The sequence below is a fragment of the Nanorana parkeri genome, unplaced genomic scaffold (assembly GCF_000935625.1).
Source record: "Nanorana parkeri isolate BGI_ZX_2015 unplaced genomic scaffold, ASM93562v1 scaffold630, whole genome shotgun sequence".
Taxonomy (NCBI): domain Eukaryota; kingdom Metazoa; phylum Chordata; class Amphibia; order Anura; family Dicroglossidae; genus Nanorana; species Nanorana parkeri.
This window is the reverse complement of record NW_017306898.1, coordinates 258,109-276,439: the sequence shown is the minus strand read 5'-3', so window position 1 is coordinate 276,439 and position 18,331 is coordinate 258,109. Positions and strand designations below refer to the sequence as shown.

The 18,331-nt window shown below is 45.1% G+C and overlaps 2 protein-coding genes across 5 annotated transcripts in view; both read right to left on the bottom strand.

Annotated features, from left to right (window-relative positions):
- Positions 1–5,355, bottom strand: part of LEPROT — an 11,407-nt gene extending 6,052 nt beyond the window's left edge. The window contains exons 1-3 of the mRNA XM_018563079.1: positions 5,336–5,355; positions 4,745–4,776; positions 3,209–3,284 (exon numbers count right to left, since the gene is read on the bottom strand). Coding sequence (XP_018418581.1) covers positions 3,209–3,284; positions 4,745–4,776; positions 5,336–5,355 — 128 coding nt within the window. The remainder of the gene's footprint in view (positions 1–3,208; positions 3,285–4,744; positions 4,777–5,335) is intronic.
- A 7,541-nt stretch (positions 5,356–12,896) lies between these two features.
- The window catches only part of DNAJC6 (DnaJ heat shock protein family (Hsp40) member C6), a 42,645-nt gene continuing 37,210 nt past the window's right edge, over positions 12,897–18,331 (bottom strand). For 2 of the 4 annotated variants that reach the window (XM_018563097.1, XM_018563098.1), the window contains 3 exons: positions 17,555–17,703; positions 14,604–14,780; positions 12,899–13,222 (listed from right to left, as the gene is read on the bottom strand). In XM_018563097.1, coding sequence (XP_018418599.1) covers positions 13,121–13,222; positions 14,604–14,780; positions 17,555–17,703 — 428 coding nt within the window. In that variant the 3' untranslated portion in view covers positions 12,899–13,120. Of the gene's footprint in view, positions 13,223–14,603; positions 14,781–17,554; positions 17,704–18,331 lie in introns of all 4 variants that reach the window. The other 2 variants (XM_018563099.1, XM_018563100.1) reach the window with 2 other exon arrangements.

Here is an 18,331-nt window from a genome sequence, read left to right as displayed (position 1 = left end):
ACGTGTAAGCACTGCACTGCACTGTCCAGGAGTCCCGGCCAGTATAATGACCCACCGTCAGAGGACATGCCCACGATGGCTAGGGCTCATTCATGGATGCCATTCAATTCTGAAAGAGAGATGGCAACCAGGACCACCAGGAGTGGTGAGTCTTTGGGGGTACAGACAGCCGCAGACAGGAGCGTATTAAAGCCAGAGCTATTTTTTATTTTTAAATACAGCAAACTCCCAGTTATCCAGCACCCATGGGGATTAGTAGATGCTGGATAATTGTAGTTTCTGGTTGCTTGAGAGTTACTATTAACTCTCAAGCAACAACCCGCACCCCATTTATCTGCTGGCTAGACTCTGCTTTTGGCTTTTTCAAATTGCTATAGCCAATAGCAGGCTGGCTATTGCACATGCCCACTGCCCATTGTTTACATTCACCTGCCAGCTGAGTAATATAGCCGTCGGCAGCAGCAAGATGATAACAGAGGCTCTAGTAAGCAGCTAAGTAAATTTAGTTGCTAACCAATTGTTTTAGTGTGTACATGTCTATCAAGCAAAAGGGGAAAAAAAATTAAAGACATATGACCTTGACTTTTTTTATCTGGTTGCTTGTATGCGGGGTAATGGGACGTTTACTAAAATAACATGTGAGCACTGAGTACTCTGAGCCCAGCACGTACTGTGATGACACATCCTCGGGGAGGAAGGGGGGGGAGGGAGTGTCGAGAATAATAGCCTGGGCTCAGAGGAAGTCTATTGAATGATTATGGCCATCATTCAATCCAGAAGACTGAGGACATCTAGTGGTGGTAAAGAATTACTTCAGGGGAGAGGTTCAGACTGATGGAGAATAATGAAGCTCCTATTTTATTCTACCTTTAAAGGAGAACTATTAGGTGAGTGCTTTTCACTCACCTCATAGTTCTAGCCGACCTGTGACAATGAGACTGTCACAGGTCGGCTCAGTAGATCGGGAAGTGAGCGAACACATACCGGCGTTCACTCACTTCTCGATCCTGTCACAGATCTCTGCCATGACAGGGGAGGGGCTGGATTCCCCCTCCCCGCTCCGATCCGCCAGCGCTGACTGGTGGATCGGACGGGGGAGGGGGCGGTTACAGCTGGCTCTGCTTCTAGATAGGCAGAGCCCCCTGTCAGTCACACAGCTGGGCGGATCCCGGCACAATTGTCGGGATCTGCTTCAGGTGCGGCGTCTCAGTATACCGCGAGCCACAGCTCGCGGTATACTGAGCCTAGGGTGACGGGAGGACGCTTGTTTGTGTCCTCCCGTTACCCTGAGAACTATGGGGAAAAGCCCTAACCCCATAGTTCTCCTTTAAATTGGCTTTTTATTTTACCTCTTTTTTTAGCTGTAGTTATGCTTTAAATTATAACTTTTTTTTAATCCAGTCTTGCATGGAATGGGGAATAGTTAGAAGCCCTCAGTTTTTTTTTTCTGTTTCCACAAGAAAGAATGACCTCTTCTCTAAGGGCTCATTCACATGGCTGTGCACATCCGTACGGCAAGCACGCCCATGCAGAGACCTGCTCCTGGGAGAGACACGTGCTTGTGTAATTGCGTGCAGCCTTCTGTACCTCCACAGCTGCATGCCGACCGGAACCTGCACATTCATTCAGGTCCGGGTGCCCACACTTGGACACAGACAGTGTGTGTCCAAGTGTGGGCACCCAGACTGACACAGATGTGCAGATTCGAGTCGGCGTGTAGCCGTGTCTTCCCATAGGGAGGTACAGGCGGCTGCACGCAATTACGCGCAGCACCTGTTCCTCCCTGGAGCAGGTCTCTGCACAGGCGTGCACGCTGTACGCATGTGCACATCCTCTGTAAACGAGCCCTAATAGTCCTAGTAACCACTGTCACTATAGGAAAAAATGAGGGGGAATCCAAAATGTTACCGTTGTAAAAGTAGTAGGGCCATCTTAAAATGGGAACACCTGTTTTGGCGACTACTGCCAGAAGTAGAATTTCCCCTTATTTTGGTTGCTATTGTGCTTGAGATATGATGTAAGTGGAAATGTCTAAAATGTGGACGCAGAAAGCAATTAAAATAAAGTTTTGGCTGGAGTTACACTTTCAAAGAGAAGTATGACCCAACCATTTATGGGTAAAGTTCTCTTCAGGATCACAGGAGGACATTTACTAATTATAAGCTATTGCCGCTATTTGCTGAGAGCACAGATCCGCCCCGCGGCCAGGAAAGATCCTGACAGTATTGTCGGGATCCACCCTGCTGGCTGATTGACAGCTGGCTTTGCCTCTCTAGAAGCAGAGCCAGCTATGCCCACCTCCTCCCTGGTCTGTCCCTCCAGTCAGCGCTGGAGGATCGGAGAGGGGAATGCCGGTGGGTAGTGATGACTGACAGCCACCGCTCTCTGCAGGTTAAAGGAGAACTATGGGGTTAAGGCTTTTCCCCATAGTTCTCCTTAGGGTAACTGGAGGACACAAACTAGCGTCCTCCCGTCACCCTAGGCTCAGTATACCGCGAGCTACAGCTCGCGGTATACTGAGACGCCGCAGCCGGGACGGATCCCCACATTATTGTCTGGATCCACCCGGTATATAGAGGTATATAGAGACGCCGCAGCAGCTCGCGGTATACTGAGACGTTGAAGCGGATCCCGACAATTGTGCCGGGATCCGCCCAGCTGCGTGACTGACAGCTGGCTCTGCCTATCTAGAGGCAGAGCCAGCTGTACCCGCCCCCTCCCCCGTCCAATCCACCAGTCAGCGCTGGCGGATCGGAGCGGGGGGAAACCAGTCACTCCCCTGTCACGGCAGAGAGCCGTGACAGGATCGACAGGTGTGCGAACGCCGGTATGTGTTCGCTCACCTCCCGATCTACTGAGCCGACCTGTGACAGTCTCATTGTCACAGGTCGGCTAGAACTATGAGGTGAGTGAAAAGCACTCACCTCATAGTTCTCCTTTAAGGATTGGGAACGGAGCGATCAGCTGTATGTCATCTCTCAGTTCTCGATCAATAGAGCCGACCTGTGACAGCTTCAGTGTCACATGTTGCCTCTAATTATACGAGAGAGTGAATTTCACTCACCCCACAATTCTCCGTGAAACGATTTGCTTTTAAATTCCAACATTGCATTTGTGAATTAAATGGTAAGTATATATAAACATGCCTAGTGGGTGAGCTATAGCTACACACACGCATGCGCACACACACACACAACAAATTACTTACTTATAACTTTCTAAGGCACATCCGAGCATGAGAAAAGTGAGACCAATGGCTCCACTAAAAGATAATGCGACAAGTGCTGGAAGGAGAGAAGAGATATGTATTAAAAACAACAAATAAACGAGAAGCAGAGAAAGAGGAAGAGGTGAGTTGTTTCCCACGGTTACCAATCAGGTGCAAAAAGAATGAAACACATGACCTGATTGGATGGCGTAGGCTATAACTCACTTGTTCATACATTGTTTCTCCTGTTTGTATGTTATAAATGGCCCCGGTAGTGTCTCATCCATACTTTGTGTGTTTTCTGTTTTTTCTATGAGAAAAACTAGCAATTTAAACCTGAACACACAAGGATAACATGTTGGCCATTTCCTGCCGAACACCAGACCTGGCACCAGACCGACCCTAGGTGTTTAATGAAGAAAAGGACAGGAGTGACAGTCGGTGGATTCTTGCAATATGCAAACCCACGTAGGACCCTAGCGCCAAACCTGTGGCCCTGTGGTACTTGCTGTGTGGCCCCTTTGCAGACCCGAGCAGTCAATAATAGAAGAATTCATTTGCAAAGAGGAATCTCCAAGCATCCCTGTTGCATGTTTGCAGTCTCCGGCCGTCTCCTCTGACATGTCCGAGGTCTCCGGGCTGTCTCCTCTGATATAATTTGCAAAGAGGCTGTAATGACAGGAATCTCCAAGCATCCCTGTTGAATGTTTGCAGTCTCTGGCCGTCTCCTCTGACATGTCCGAGGTCTCCGGGCTGTCTCCTCTGATAGATCTGAGGTCTCTGATTGTCTCCTCTGATATGTCTGAGGTCTCTGACCGTCTCCTCTGATATGTCTGAGGTCTCTGACCATCTCCTCTGATATGCCTGAGGTCTCGGACCCTCTCCTCTGATATGTCTGAGGTCTCGGACCCTCTCCTCTGATATGTCTGAGGTCTCGGACCATCTCCTCTGATATGTCTGAGGTCTCGGACCCTCTCCTCTGATATGTCTGATTTCTCCTTGTTTGCTGTTAGAACAAGAAGTGATCATAAATCTCTCCAACACAGACAACATTTTAGTACAATGGGTAAAGGTTTGAACTTCTAAAGTTTTTATTGCTGCCTGTGCCTTCCAGTCCTTGTGATGCCCACACCCCCATTTCCTGTGAGGGTGTCACAAGGGACAGGAAGTGAGAAAAGTTCCCCATTGGAGTCACTAACAAAAGCAAAACCTGAAAGAAATGGTAACTCTTCTCTCTCTGTACAAAAGTAAAAAAACATTTGGCTAGAGTTAGATTTTTTTTTTCCTTAATTTCTACATAAATTGCCAGAACTGACTGCTCAGTGGGCTTATTATGACTTGAGCAGTATCAGAGTGTGTGATCCCGGGGTGCTGTAATTTATGTTACCAGCCCAGGTGATGTATAATGGGGTGAAAGCAATGTTCTGTGTGAGGTGCTAGGCCAGCCTGCATGTTCTATAGGAGTTCTGCACTGAGTGGAGTGCGAATGGATGATGGACTCGATCGGGGAGAAGGAGACACAACAGCACAAAGTACCTTTAATCCCCGCTTCTCTCCCTCCTGTCCATCTTCTTTTACATTATATTCTCTCTGTATACCCCTTCTCTCTGTATATCTCTCTGTATACCTATCTGTCTGTATACTCCCCTCTCTGTATATCTGTCTTACCCCCCCCTCTCTCTCTCTCTCTCAGTACTATGTGTCCTCTGTTTCTTAGAAACATTGTAGTGATCAGCTGATCACTCCAGTGTTTGCTCTGCACACAGATGATCGGTATATATCACAGATATTTACCGATCTGTCGCTCTGCCACACACACAAATGTTGTCATCCTGAAACTGACAGTATGACAGCTCTCCAGCGGCTCCTTTTCTGGATGACACCGCCTCCTCCTTCGTGTATTTCTGTGTGTATTAGGCCCCATTCACACCTGTAACTTTAGGTACGATTAGGGAGATCTGTGTCAGGAATTTGTGTTTTCCTGCACCAAGAATCCTTCAACCAGTATTTACATTCAGCAGCTGTCCCATTCAAGATAATGATCAGGTGACAGCCGCTGCATGTAAACGCCGGCACACCACATGAAATTGTAGGTGATACGATTACATGTGGTTAGGAATTAATTACTCTGCCTGGATGCACGACATGTATCGGATGCTGCAAGCTAACTGGTCATCGCCAGGTTCGTAGCAGGGGTGGGCGCGTTCTGATTGGATAATGCACGCTGTGCTGAGCCGCTATTGGTCGCTTCGCTGTCAGTCAAGGAGGCAAAGCACTAAGGCGATTTGTGTCATGGGTTCACAGGATGAAAGTGTATGGCTAAAGCCATTTTTTTTTTATGTAATAGGGAATCGGTTCATCCTTGTCCATTTATTTTTGGCTGGCTGTCCTGTCCCATTGGGGAGATTTCCCTTCACTTCCTGTCACTGAAAGGCAACAGGAAATGAGAATCTCTCCAAATTGAGGGGAATTCCCTCAAACAGGTGCCAAGGGATCAGGAATCACAAATGGAAGATCTCCGCTCTAATCTTGTTCTACACATTTTTGGATTTCCCATTATTTTATGAGACCAGGTCACAGCGAGAGTGAATGTCCCCCATGGGGACATAGACAGCAATAAATAAAAAAATATCCTGACAGGGGTTCTACTCCTACACTACTCACTACAATGAATAAAACATAGTGGCTATGTATAATATGAATACTAGGGTGTCATATCATACAATGCTGTCATCCAGTATTGAGCAGCCAAAGAGGACTTTAACTTATAGCACTTTATAAGCCCAAAAAGAAAGAAAAACATAAATACACTGATCAGTCGTGACCTTATGACCACCCGCCTTATATCGAGCCATCCAGGCATGGCCTCCACTAGACCTCTGAAGGTGTGCTGTGGTACCTGTCAGTGTACCCATTGCACTCCTTACCGCTAAATCCTTGATGAATGGGTTGGGTGCATCAGTAGTCGACGGATGGCCACCGTCCAGGCAAAGTATAAAGAGTTATGGACACCGGCACTCCAAAGTAGAAAAACTTATTTTATTGATGCATCATGCAACAATACATTTATTGCAACGTTTCGGGGTCACACAGGATCCCCTTCATCAGGCAGAACAAGTTGTTCAGGCACTTGTTCTGCCTGATGAAGGGGATCCTGTGTGACCCCGAAACGTTGCAATAAGTGTATTGTTGCATGATGCGTCAATAAAAGACGTTTTTCTACTTTGGAGTGCCGGTGTCCATAACTCTTTATACTTTGCTGTGGTACCTGGCACCAAGCCGTCAGTAGCAGATCCTTTAAGTCCTGTAAGTTGTGAGGTGATCGGCCTCCATGGATCGGTCTTGTTTTTCCAGCACATCCCACAGATGATCGACTGGAGTGAGATTTGGAGGACAAGTCATCACCTCAAACTTGTTGTGTTCCTCAAACCATTCTTGGACCATTGTGTGCAGTGTGGCAGGCCGCATTAGACATGTGCATTCGGATGAACCTGCAAATTAACTAAATACAGTTGATTCGGCGGTACGTTCAAATCCGAAAAAACGAATTCATTACATGCTGGAATATAACAAAACTATATTCGGGCATACATACATTCGTTTGCAGAACGTGCGGCGGCCATATCGGCCCCTCGTCAAAGTCCCTCAAATTCTTACGCTTGCCCATTGTTCTGCTTTCAACACATCAACTTCAGAGACAAAATGTTCACTTGATGCCTAATATACCCCCCCCTTGCCATTGTAACCAAATAATTAATGTTATTCACTTCACCTCTCAGGCCCCGTTCACATGTAGCGACGTATCGCGCGATTTCCGCCGCGATATCGTGCATTTTTGCAGCGCGATATCGCGAGAAGTCGCCGGCCAATGCTATTCAATGGAGCTGTCTTAACTCCATGTCGCGGTCGCAAGTCGCTTCTACCGGACCCTTTTTTCGGCGGATTTTGCGCGATTTTGTTTTTTTTCTATGGAGCCCGACGGAGAAGGTCGCGCTACCGTCGCTGGAACGTCGCCCCGAAAGTCGCGCTATCCCAGCCGCTGCAAATGTATGTCGCTACATGTGAACGGGGTCATAGTTGTCAGAATGTTATGGCTGATCGGTATATATATCTATATATTCTTTTGGTCTATAAAGTTTCCCAAGTACAGTACTATATTTAAGTCCACTTAATACAAATCATTTTTGGCTATATAAACACTTTAACAATTGAGGGAAGCCATGTACATTTGAAACCTAATTTGAATAACCTGGTGGCAGTGGTGGTGGAGATTGGGGGGGGTTAGTCAACTGAATGGTCCCTTTCTCGCCAGCCCTCCCTGTAGTCACATCTCTTCATCTGCCAGAATCCAGAAAGGGCCAGGAAAGGTGAACGTTAAGTATACCATACCTCCTGAGCGTGTGGCATAAAAATGCATAAAGAGTCTTTGTAAGAAAAGAAACGCATGTTTAATTGCTTCAAACCACAAAACAAGCATGAAAATAATTTTCTCCTTTAAAAATGTTAAACGGTTACATGGTTACTCTGCGGGATGATGAAACAATCGTTTTATTCAGAGTTTTAAATCTGGAAACTTTATTTAACACAACGCTAAAGGCATGGAACCACGGCGAGGAGCCTACAGTGGAGAGAAGGATACGACACACCGATGGTTTTCGTTTTATTATATCGGTCCAGAACGCACAAGTATATTATCTACAAACATAAAATGAGAAACTTAACAGATCACAGGAAAAAAAAAGTCTTCACATTCCAAGTAAAGAGGACAAGCTAATGGTTTGTTCAGACGCTCATTGGCCGTTGTGTTATCATTGACTTTTATCGGAACACTTGTATCGTTTTGTATCTGTCGCGTGTGGCGTTATTCGGAGGTGGGGATTGCATATTAGAAAAAAAAAAAATAGGACCTGCCATATCTTTGAAGGTTTCACAGTTATCTAAATATTAAATAGAACAAAAAAAAACAACTCAACGACAGACAGGTAAAGCGGTCCTGTACATGTAAATAAAAACGAGAACAAAAAAAAAAACGATCAACAAAAAACATTTAAAAAAGTGTAAACAAAATGATTGTCTCTCGGACACAAATTTGTAGAACTGTCCCGATAAAGGATAAACTGTCTCGTTTTGCTTTCCTGATTGGTTACCATGGGGCTTGTTAAAAAAATAATATGTGTGTTAGGAATTAATAAATATTGTGATTTTATATTTTCCTGCTTTCATTGAACTTATAGACGTGGATCTATGCTGAAATGTTGAAACAGTTTTGCTGGGTAAATGATGAGCAAAAGAAGTAATACAAATAATTAAAGTAGAACTGAAGCCAATACTTTGGATAGAGAAAGGGAAGGTTATAACTAGGGATGCGCAGACAACGGTTTTTCCGTATCAGCCAGGGACATGCGGTCAGGGGAGGCAGGTGAGACAGAGCCTCACCTAGTATTATGAAGAAAAAAGGTGTCAGCTGACAGCTTTTTCTCCATTCAGATCGGCTTGTAACAGGTCACACAGCAGGGAAATACTCTCCGCTGTGTAACCTGTCATGGACGGAGCGCTGGATGTTAACTAAAGGCAGCGCTGCATCCGGCTTTTGACCGGTAGTTAGGTTACACAGCAGCGGGCTTCCCCACTGCTTGTGTAACCTAACTAGTGAGGCCAGAGCTGTCACAGCCTCTACTCTGTGTTAGAGGCGTGATCTCCCTGAATGGCTTGGACCAATGGCAAAGCGCCTCTGGTCCAAGGTGTCCAATCAAAAAAAAGAAAACAAAAACAGTAAGGACATCGATCTCGATGCCTCACCAGTGACGGGCAAGTGAGGGACAGGGAGGATCCTCCCTGTCTCCTCCATTCCTCCTCCCCACACAGCTTGGTTACCGAGCTGGGGACGGAGCTTCGGGGGGACGGGACGGGCGGAGCTATGGCAGGCTGGGGGATGCCTCACCTAGCACAGAAGGCGCGGCACATCACTGGTATCAGCTATGAGTACCGATATTTTATTTTCAAAGAACACCGACTTCATTTGCCAGGGCTGCCTAGCAACAAGTGAAGCTGGCTTCCTAGCCATTCAGGAAGCTGGGTGGCGTGTCATGACCCGCCTCCCAGCTTCCTGATTGGCTAGGAAGCCAGCTTCACTTGTTGCTAGGCAGCGTGGCTTCCTGACCGATCAGGAAGCCAGGACGTAAGTCATGACGTGCCTCCCGGCTTCTTGATTGGCCAGGAAGCCAGCTGCACTTGTTCCTAGGCAGCCTGACATCTTGGCTAATCAGGGAGGCAGGTCATTACATGCCGCCCGGCTTTCTGATTGGTTAGGAAGCCAGGCTGCCTAGCAACAAGTGAAGCCAGCTTCCTAGCCAATCAGGAAGCCCAGAGGCGGGCCTTAACCCACCGCCCGGATTCCTGATTGTAAAGGAAGCCAGCTCCATGCTCCCTCAGCACTGCCGGTCACAGCAAATGCCTGCTTTCCGGTCCAGTGCGATCACACAAAATAGTACGAGCACTGCAAATAAAGAGGGTTTTATCCCCCCAATAGGGAGACAGATGGCAATAAAAACCTGACAGGTGTTCTAATCCCTCTCCACTCTATCCAGAACCAAAACAATGCTTCAGTTGCACAGTCGCCTTCCCTTGAGAAAATGCTTCTCTAGGCACCCTTCTGTTCACATCATGTGAGCTACAGCCTAGGCATTTGGTCGCATGATCTCCAGCAGAACAGCTGATTCTTGGAGGTCATGTGACCACATGCCGAGGCTTTTGCCTAACCTGGAGAAAATGCTTCTCTAGGCACCCTTCTGTTCCCGTCATGTGAGCTTAGCTACAGTCTGGGCTTTTGGTCACCTGATCTCCAGCCGAAAGAGCTGATTCTTGGAGATCATGTGACCACATGCCGAGTTTTTCGGTTACAAGAGAAGTGAAACTAAGGGAAGCCAGAGATTTGCTTTGTCTGTGAACAAAGTACATTGGAAATGGAAGCATGCACATGCTTAGAGGCAAATTTAGGATTCTCGCGGTGAACGTTCCCAAATGTGAAAGGCTGTCAGAGCCGTTGGACTACACCAGGGGTGGGCAACCACGGCCCGCTGGCTGTTGAGGAACTACAACTCCCAAGAGGCATTGCAAGATTTCTAGAGCCACAGGCATGACTCCCACAGCAGAGACATAATGCTGGAGTGTTATAGAGACACAGCTGGAGTGTTGAGGTTGCCTACCCCTGATGTAAACTCTATGTTGGTCGCTGATAACACAGGAGTTTATGGCCTGTGAAAACTGCATCCCAGAAGGAAGGGGAGAAGGTCACATGATCATATCCAAAAGGACCCGGTATTTCCTCCAAGGGCTCAGACAGAGGAATGGAGCAGCAGGGCAACGCATCAATAGGCGGAATGTGCTTCTTTCTGGAAACTCTACCCTGAAAATTAGTAAGGACATCATTACAAAGATCTTGCATCACTGTCTAGAGGGCTGTCTGTGGCTGGTCACCTCTACGGCTCTGTCTCTACGGCCTCTGACCCCTCTACCCACACAGATGCGTATACAATATCCTATATGCATTAAAGAAGCTGTAAAATAGAGCATCCGCATCAAATATGTATGTTGTCTGGCTATGCGGTCTGGCCGAACGCGGAATGAGAAAAAAAAAGCAGGCACATATAATCGTTATGAGATAAGTTGTATTAGGCTGTGCTTAAAGGGCAAGTCCACTCAAATGCGATATTTCATCATTATGTGATCACTGGTCACATGCCGGCCTTTCAGGGACTTCATTGGTAAGATATAACCAGCAGTAACAATCAGTTTAAACCCGGACAACATTCAGATTTCTAACACACTCTGTATCATACACTTTCTTTTTAAATATAAAATATTGTTTCCTTGTTTTTTTGCCATTCAGGCTCGGCCATGATGACCAGGACAAGTGGAAAGGGAGAATCTCCCCAACGGGGACATAGATACAAATCGGAGGGGGGGGTTCTAGCCCTTCCCCATGCTATCCAGACCTTTAGATACACTGAAAAAATATGCCAATTTTGCCTTCCCTGGTTCCTCTACCCAAACTGTCCATCCCCCCCTCCCACTCAACATGCTGATGAAACTTTTACATAGAACCTTTTCATATCCATTATATATCTCATATTAGACCCAGTGATGTCATCACTGCTTGCTTCTCTATGCAATGCAGGCAGATCATGATTGGTGGGAGGGGCCAACAGGGGGCTGTACATAGCTTCCAGGGAACATCACAGCAGCCTGCCTTAGTACTTCTCAAGTGCCCTGATGCAAGCAGCAAGCTGGCTCATGGGAGGAGTTATGCAAATACCTTGATGGGTGGGTGTCAGCCTGGAGGGGTGGGTGTTCCCAGGCAGGCTGTATATGGATGCAGATTGCTCTACGTAATGCACACATGTGTTGCTGAGCCTCCATGATTGACAAAACTGAAATCCAATAAATAAAAGGGGCGGGGCCAAGGACAGTTAGGCTGGGGGGAAAGAGCTAAATGATGCTGGAAGTCACCCAGCCAGTAAATGAGGTGGGCTTTATCTACCTGACTTGCTGCGGCTTCTCATGCACATTGTGAGGAGCGCAGAGTGTGCAGTAAAATCAGAGTAAGCAATTTCAATCCAGTAGACGAGTGCAAACATAGCTGTGTCCAGTCACAGCGAGAACATAGATACCAAGAATAAATAGTTTAGAATGAGCCACGGCTGGACAGGCAACATTTACCTTCCTGGCCCTCCCATCATTCATGTCGCAGGCACGTTCAGCTTCAATCTAAAGGTAACTTCATGACACATCATAATTTAGGGGTTGCCGGGCCGTAATAGATATGAATACCCAACTATCCTCGTAGTTATGAATTTAAATATTTGGGAGGAGCAGAGGAGGAAATCGTAAAGGCTCTTCCCTCCTGCTTTCCTTCCCCAGCCCTGTACCATGTGCATGACCGAAGGGAAGGCCAGGGGGTTCAGCTGGGGCATGTTTAGTTTCAATCTAAAGGTAACTTCATGACGAATCATAATTTAGGGGTTGCCGGGCCGTAATAGATATGAATACCCAACTATCCTCGTAGTTATGAATTTAAATATTTGGGAGGAGCAGAGGAGGAAATCGTAAAGGCTCTTCCCTCCTGCTTTCCTTCCCCAGCCCTGTACCATGTGCATGACCGAAGGGAAGGCCAGGGGGTTCAGCTGGGGCATGTTTAGTTTCAATCTAAAGGTAACTTCATGACGAATCATAATTTAGGGGTTGACGGACCTTATTAAATATAAATAGCCAACTATCCTCGTGGTTATGCATTTAACAGTTTGGGAGGAGCAGAGGAGGAAATCATAAAGGCTCGTCCCTCCTGCTCTTCCTCCCCAGTCCTGTACAATGTGCATGACCGAAGGAAAGGCCAAGGGGTTCAGCTTTAAAACATTAAAGCTGAACCCCAAATGACAGTGTCACGGCGCCTCTGTTTCACAATTTCGGATAACAGAGGGGACCAAAGTGACATTTTTGTTCTGCATTTATAGACAGGGCAGAGACTCAAACTGCTTTTAGGAGATTCCGCCGATGGAGATAAGAAGCCGACATCTGATCCAACCCATAAAAAAAAACGAAGCATGACTCCTGAGCGGAATTGCCCTTCAAGTTCAATGTTTCGCCTCCTGGACTTTAATTAAAACCCTTGTATAAATAAATAAATATATAAATAGAAAATACATCGGGGGGGGAATGAGACGACTAGGATTACTGCTTCGAGAAGAGTGCAAAATGCAGAGTCACATCTCCCCCTCGGCAGAGAGAAAACGGAGTGAAGACAATACTCAGGTGTCTAAGAAGAAAAAAAGAAATGGAACCCAAGAAGATACTTTCATGTCCATGGATGGATCTTATACTAGACGGAAGCTACGGGAGGGATCGGCAGATCGATGGTTAATATAACGGTTTCTGTCCTTGGTTGTCGAATTCCGACCAGGCGTCGTTGAGCTCCATAAAAATCATCTTTGCATATTGCTCGTAGGGCTGTCCTGTGGCCTGCCATAGAAACAAATGAAGAACAGTGTTAATAAATCAACGGATATTGTAGAAAAAGATAACAGGTAATACTTATAGTAAACTTTTATATACTTTGTATTTAATTTTGGAAAGAGTAAGGTCGGGTTATAACCCGTCAGATTTCTTTTTTTTTTACCCTCTGTGTCCCATCGTGGAGATTTCACTTCACTTCCTGTCCTGAAGCCACAACAGGCAATAAAAGGAAATCTCTCCAAGATCAGGAAACTCTTCTCTTAGGCCTGGTTCACACCTTTCCGTTTTGTAGCGCGTTCAACGCTCTATGAACGCTCTACAAAACGTACAAACTTGAAAATCCAGTTGTTTTCTATGGGTCTGGTTCACACCTTTCCGTATTTCAGCCCGTCTGAACTCGCTACAAAACGGCCTACGCCCAAAGAAGTAAATGTACTTCTTTGGGGCGTTTTGGTCTCGCGTTTCCATTGGGATACAGCCAAGTAGCCCTCGGAAACGCGCGTTTGTCGCGCGGTTTTTTAAACCGTGAATCGCGGTAAAAACGTGCGACAAACGCGCATATTCAATACACCTAGGTGTGAACCCAGCCTAACACAGTGGTCACATGAGCAAGTGTCCCCATTAGAAGATTTCCCCTCTATTCCTCTCCTGGTAACCAGTCAGAATTTTGCTTTCTCCCTCATTTTATGTCCCGGTGACAGGTCCAGAACAAACAGAGAGCAAATATTCTTAAAGTAGAACTGAAGCCAAAACTCCAGAAGGAAGGACAGTGTCAGCACCAATTCAGAGTTTAGTGTCACGTTAACATCTCGTATGCAGAAAAAAAAAGAAAAGAAAAAAAGTGAAATAAAATATTGTAAAGCAACTACACAAAAAATATATTGTAAAGCAACTTAACAAAAAATGAAAAAAAAAACAATTAAAAAAATGAAATAAACTAAACTACCCTAAACACACACAACCGACCCCTTCAAAAATACACCCTCTAAATAATGAAAAGAAAATAATATTTTGCCTTTTCAGCACAGTTTGCCTCAGCAGCAAAAATCTTTTTAAAAATGTAAAGCGACTACACATATAATAATTACACACACAAAACGAGCAGGAAAAAAACAGCACTAAAACTATACAACCATAAATATCCCCTCCCCGCTAAAAAAAATAAATCAACTTAAAAAAAATGTTTTTACTTTTCAACCTAAAAATCTCAATGGTCTGGTTTGGCGAAAGTTCATAGGCGGCAAAACTGGTAACACTGCAGGGAAATCAGTTTCTCCCAAAATCGCTTCCCTCATCCCTACTCATCACCAGCAAATGTACTGAAAGCCAATAGGTCCTGCTAGGCTACTCTGCATGCACATGTATCAGTTTAATAATGTTATTTTACTTTGTCAGGGTGAACCACCAGCACAGCTTTCCGATACACTTTCTTCACTTGTTCCGGCGTCACCAGGTCGGCCATGCTGACTGGCTTCCACTTTGTCTCCCCCTCCCAGAGCACAGTGTGCATTGTGGAGAGCAGGGCTCGGATGTTCCGCTCTTTGCCTTCAATCCAATCCAAAATCTGTTAAGGGAAAAGAGTAGATGCATATCAAAACATATGCTAGATATACCGCGTTTCCCCCGAAAATAAGACACTGTCTTATATTTTTTTGGGCTCAAAAAAACACACTAGGTCTTTTTTTCGGGGTAGGTTTTATTTTTTTTTTTAATGTACAACAATCCACACTTAGTCATGTAGAAAAGTCTACATGTATTCATGTACAAAAATATGGTGATCAGGACAACCAGGGCTGCCGTAGCTTTCCAAGAGCAATTTGCTAACCAATCGCTGGCCAGAATGAGCGAAGCGCACTTTCACTATGGATTCCTCACAGGCAGAGTGCATTTGGTATCACTCCACCTGTGACAGGACCCGGCGCTATAGAGGAGGCATCGGCCTATGCGGCTCGGCTCCCTCCGGTGCCGCCTCGACTTCCTCTAGTGCTGACTTCGTTGGCACTGCTGATTCTCTCCCGCCCCTCCCACCGGCCCTGGGAATAGTGACAACTAGGTCTTATTTTCGGGGTAGGTCTTATATTCCCAGATAGCGAGGATAACTTGCTACAAACTTGTGGCAGGGTGAAATTTTAATTTTTGTTAACTTGCTGCACACATTCCCTGGCAGGTTGTAGCCTTGCAGAACACTCGCAGCACAAGTTCTAGTTGACACTTTTTGAATTTGTAGCAAATTTGCTTTGGCAAGTCTACAGCAAGAGTCCTGAAGGTCTTAGCAAGAGCTCTGCAAGCTCGCTGGTCTGGAGACTTGCAATGCAGACTTGCTGTAATTGTGCAACAAAATTGTGAAGCTCGGCAAGTCTAGCAATAGTTTAGCAAGTCATTTTCAAACTTGCAGCTCAATTGCTTGCTATCTGGGTTCTAGCAATTCCCAAAAATAGTACTAGGTCTTACTTTCGGGGGAGGGCTTATTTTCGGGGAAACAGGGTACTTATATGGAACTTTACGATTGTCATTGAAACATTGATCAAACTCCTCCAACTGCTTTCTTCATAGAAAACAGCTTTTTAAATATTTTTGCCTTTATTGTTTATGACCAGTTTTAGGCGCACAATAAAGAAGGTCTCAAAACTGTCTAGTGTTTGTCATAATTCCTTTATGTGGAAATGTGTAAACAGCAAGTTTCTTTTTGGAATTAACTACGCTTGACGACTATTATTACATTTTGAAAGAACCAACTGACCCAGGATCCCTCCACGAGTAGAGGAGCCACAGAGAACCCCCAAGAGAGTGATGAGCACCATGAAGAAAGTTCTCAAAAACTTCTAGTCTTTATGAAAACTCCTTTATTGGGAAAAGTGTAAACATAAGATAATCAATTCGTTTCAGGGCAAGTGTCAGACCTTTCCTTCAGGGCAAGGTTTGGAGATTTTTAGTGCACCAGAACCTGCAGCGCAGGTTGCCTAAGCTCATCTGTGGTCTTCATCACCTACTATAGAAAGACCTATATTTTCAAGACTTAAGCCCTGAAAAAGAGGGCTGATCTTGAAACGTGTTGGATATCTAATGTTTACACTTTTTGGAGATTTGTAGTGCACAAGAACCAACAGCACACAAGCTCATCTCTGGTCTTCAGCACCTACCACCTATGATTTCAACACTTTAGGCCTGAAGAAGAGGGCTGATATTGAAGCGTGTTGGCTATCTTATGTTTACACTTTTACAAATAAAGGAGTTTTTATAAAGACTAGAAGTTTTTGAGACCTTTCTTTAAAGAATTACTTATACTCTTGACAACCATCATTACATTTTGAAGGGTCCAACTGTCACAGGCAGTTATTTCAGCAAAGAGTGTGGAATCATTCAAGAAACTCTTGGACGATTTCCTTGTGGACCATAACTTACAGTGGTACGCACGCACACACCAGCTCAAACATAAATGCATACACGCAATAGGTTGGACTTGATGGACCTATGTCTTTATTCAACCTCAAATACTATGTAACTGACCCGGTATCCCTCTAGTGTAAACAGAAGATGTATAATGTGTTTCAGGGCAAGGGTCAGACCTTTCCTTAAGGGCAAGGTTTGGAGATTTGTAGTGCACAAGAACCAACAGCACACAAGCTCATCTCTGGTCTCCAGCACATACCGTAGAAAGACTTATGATTTCCAGATTTTAGCCCTGAAGAAGAGGGCTGATCTTAAAGCATCATGGCTATCTTATGTTTACACTTTTCCAAATAAAGGAGTTTTTGAGACCCTTCTTTATGGCACTTTTTAGCCTTGACAACTGTCATTACATTTTGAAGCAAACTGACCAGGTTTTCCTCCACATGTAGAGGAGCCACAGAGAACCCCCCAGAGGGTGAGGAGTGCCATAAAGAAAGGTCTTAAAAACTTCTAGTCTTTAAAAAAAAAAACGATGCATTTTCATAATAAAAGAAAGCCAACATTGATACATTTGATACAAACTACCAATCCAGATGTTTGCTCTCCTAACATAGATGTGTTACATTGATCCTGTGTCCTTAATTGAAGTAGGAACCGGCAGATGGAACCACAGCACATGGCAGAGGTGTCCGAGACACCCAAAAGTGTGTTGTATGTAAAGATTCTGTTGGCGGCTTTACAAAAGAGCAAAGATTCCAGCAACAGGTCTTCTTCTGCAGATTGTTTCTGGCTTTACAGGGGGATTTAATGGTTCGGGCTCCAGGGCTGTGAGAGTGATCCTATTTGGTGAGCTACTGTAGGATGGGAGTTCAAACTTTTTCAGACTTCTCTGGCTCCATTTAAATTCCCCAATGAAATGCAATAGGCATCTTTTGTCTATTAGCTCACCTTCAGTTTCTCTGGGTCCATCTCTTTTGACATTTCTTCTTTCCTCATTTCTGCAATGGTTCTGGGGCCCTTCCTCTCCTTGTGAGCATTAAATCCCTGGCTGGAGAGCAGGTCTTCAAAATTGAGTGCCGTAGTCTTTTGTTTGGGGTCTACAAGCATACAATAATACATTTATATTAAAAGGTAATTTTTTTTTGTTGAGTTTAAAAGATAGATACATTTTATATTTATCTATAAACATTGTTACTTTCAGACAGTTGACTTATGGCTGTAAAAAAAAAGAAAAGCTGTACCATTTTGGCATTGGTAGAAGCAGAAAAGAAAATGTAGAGTTAAAGCCTAACTCCAGCCAAATGTCTTTTTAGTTTTGGATATAGTGTGGGAGAGTTAAAGCTGGAATCCAAAATAAGCAAATTTTGTCTAAATACAAGAGTCATGTATGTTCTTCCTAGACTCTTCGTGAGCTTTGAGTATTTTTTCCAGATCTGTGCAGTAATCCAGAGCGACAGTTGGAGCTTCCTGTAATAAAGACAGGTCACTGCTGCTCTCTCTCCTTGTGCAGGGTGACAGGTCCTGTCTCCGCCCCTACCCCCTCCTGTAATAAAGACCAGTCACTGCTGCTCTCTCTCCTTGTGCAGGGTGACTGGTCTTGTCTCCGCCCCCTCCTGTAATAAAGACAGGTCACTGCTGCTCTCTCTCCTTGTCCAGGGTGACTGGTCTTGTCTGTGGAATGTCAGGGTTCCTCCATAGGTGATCAGGGGTTCCTTGAACTGTGGC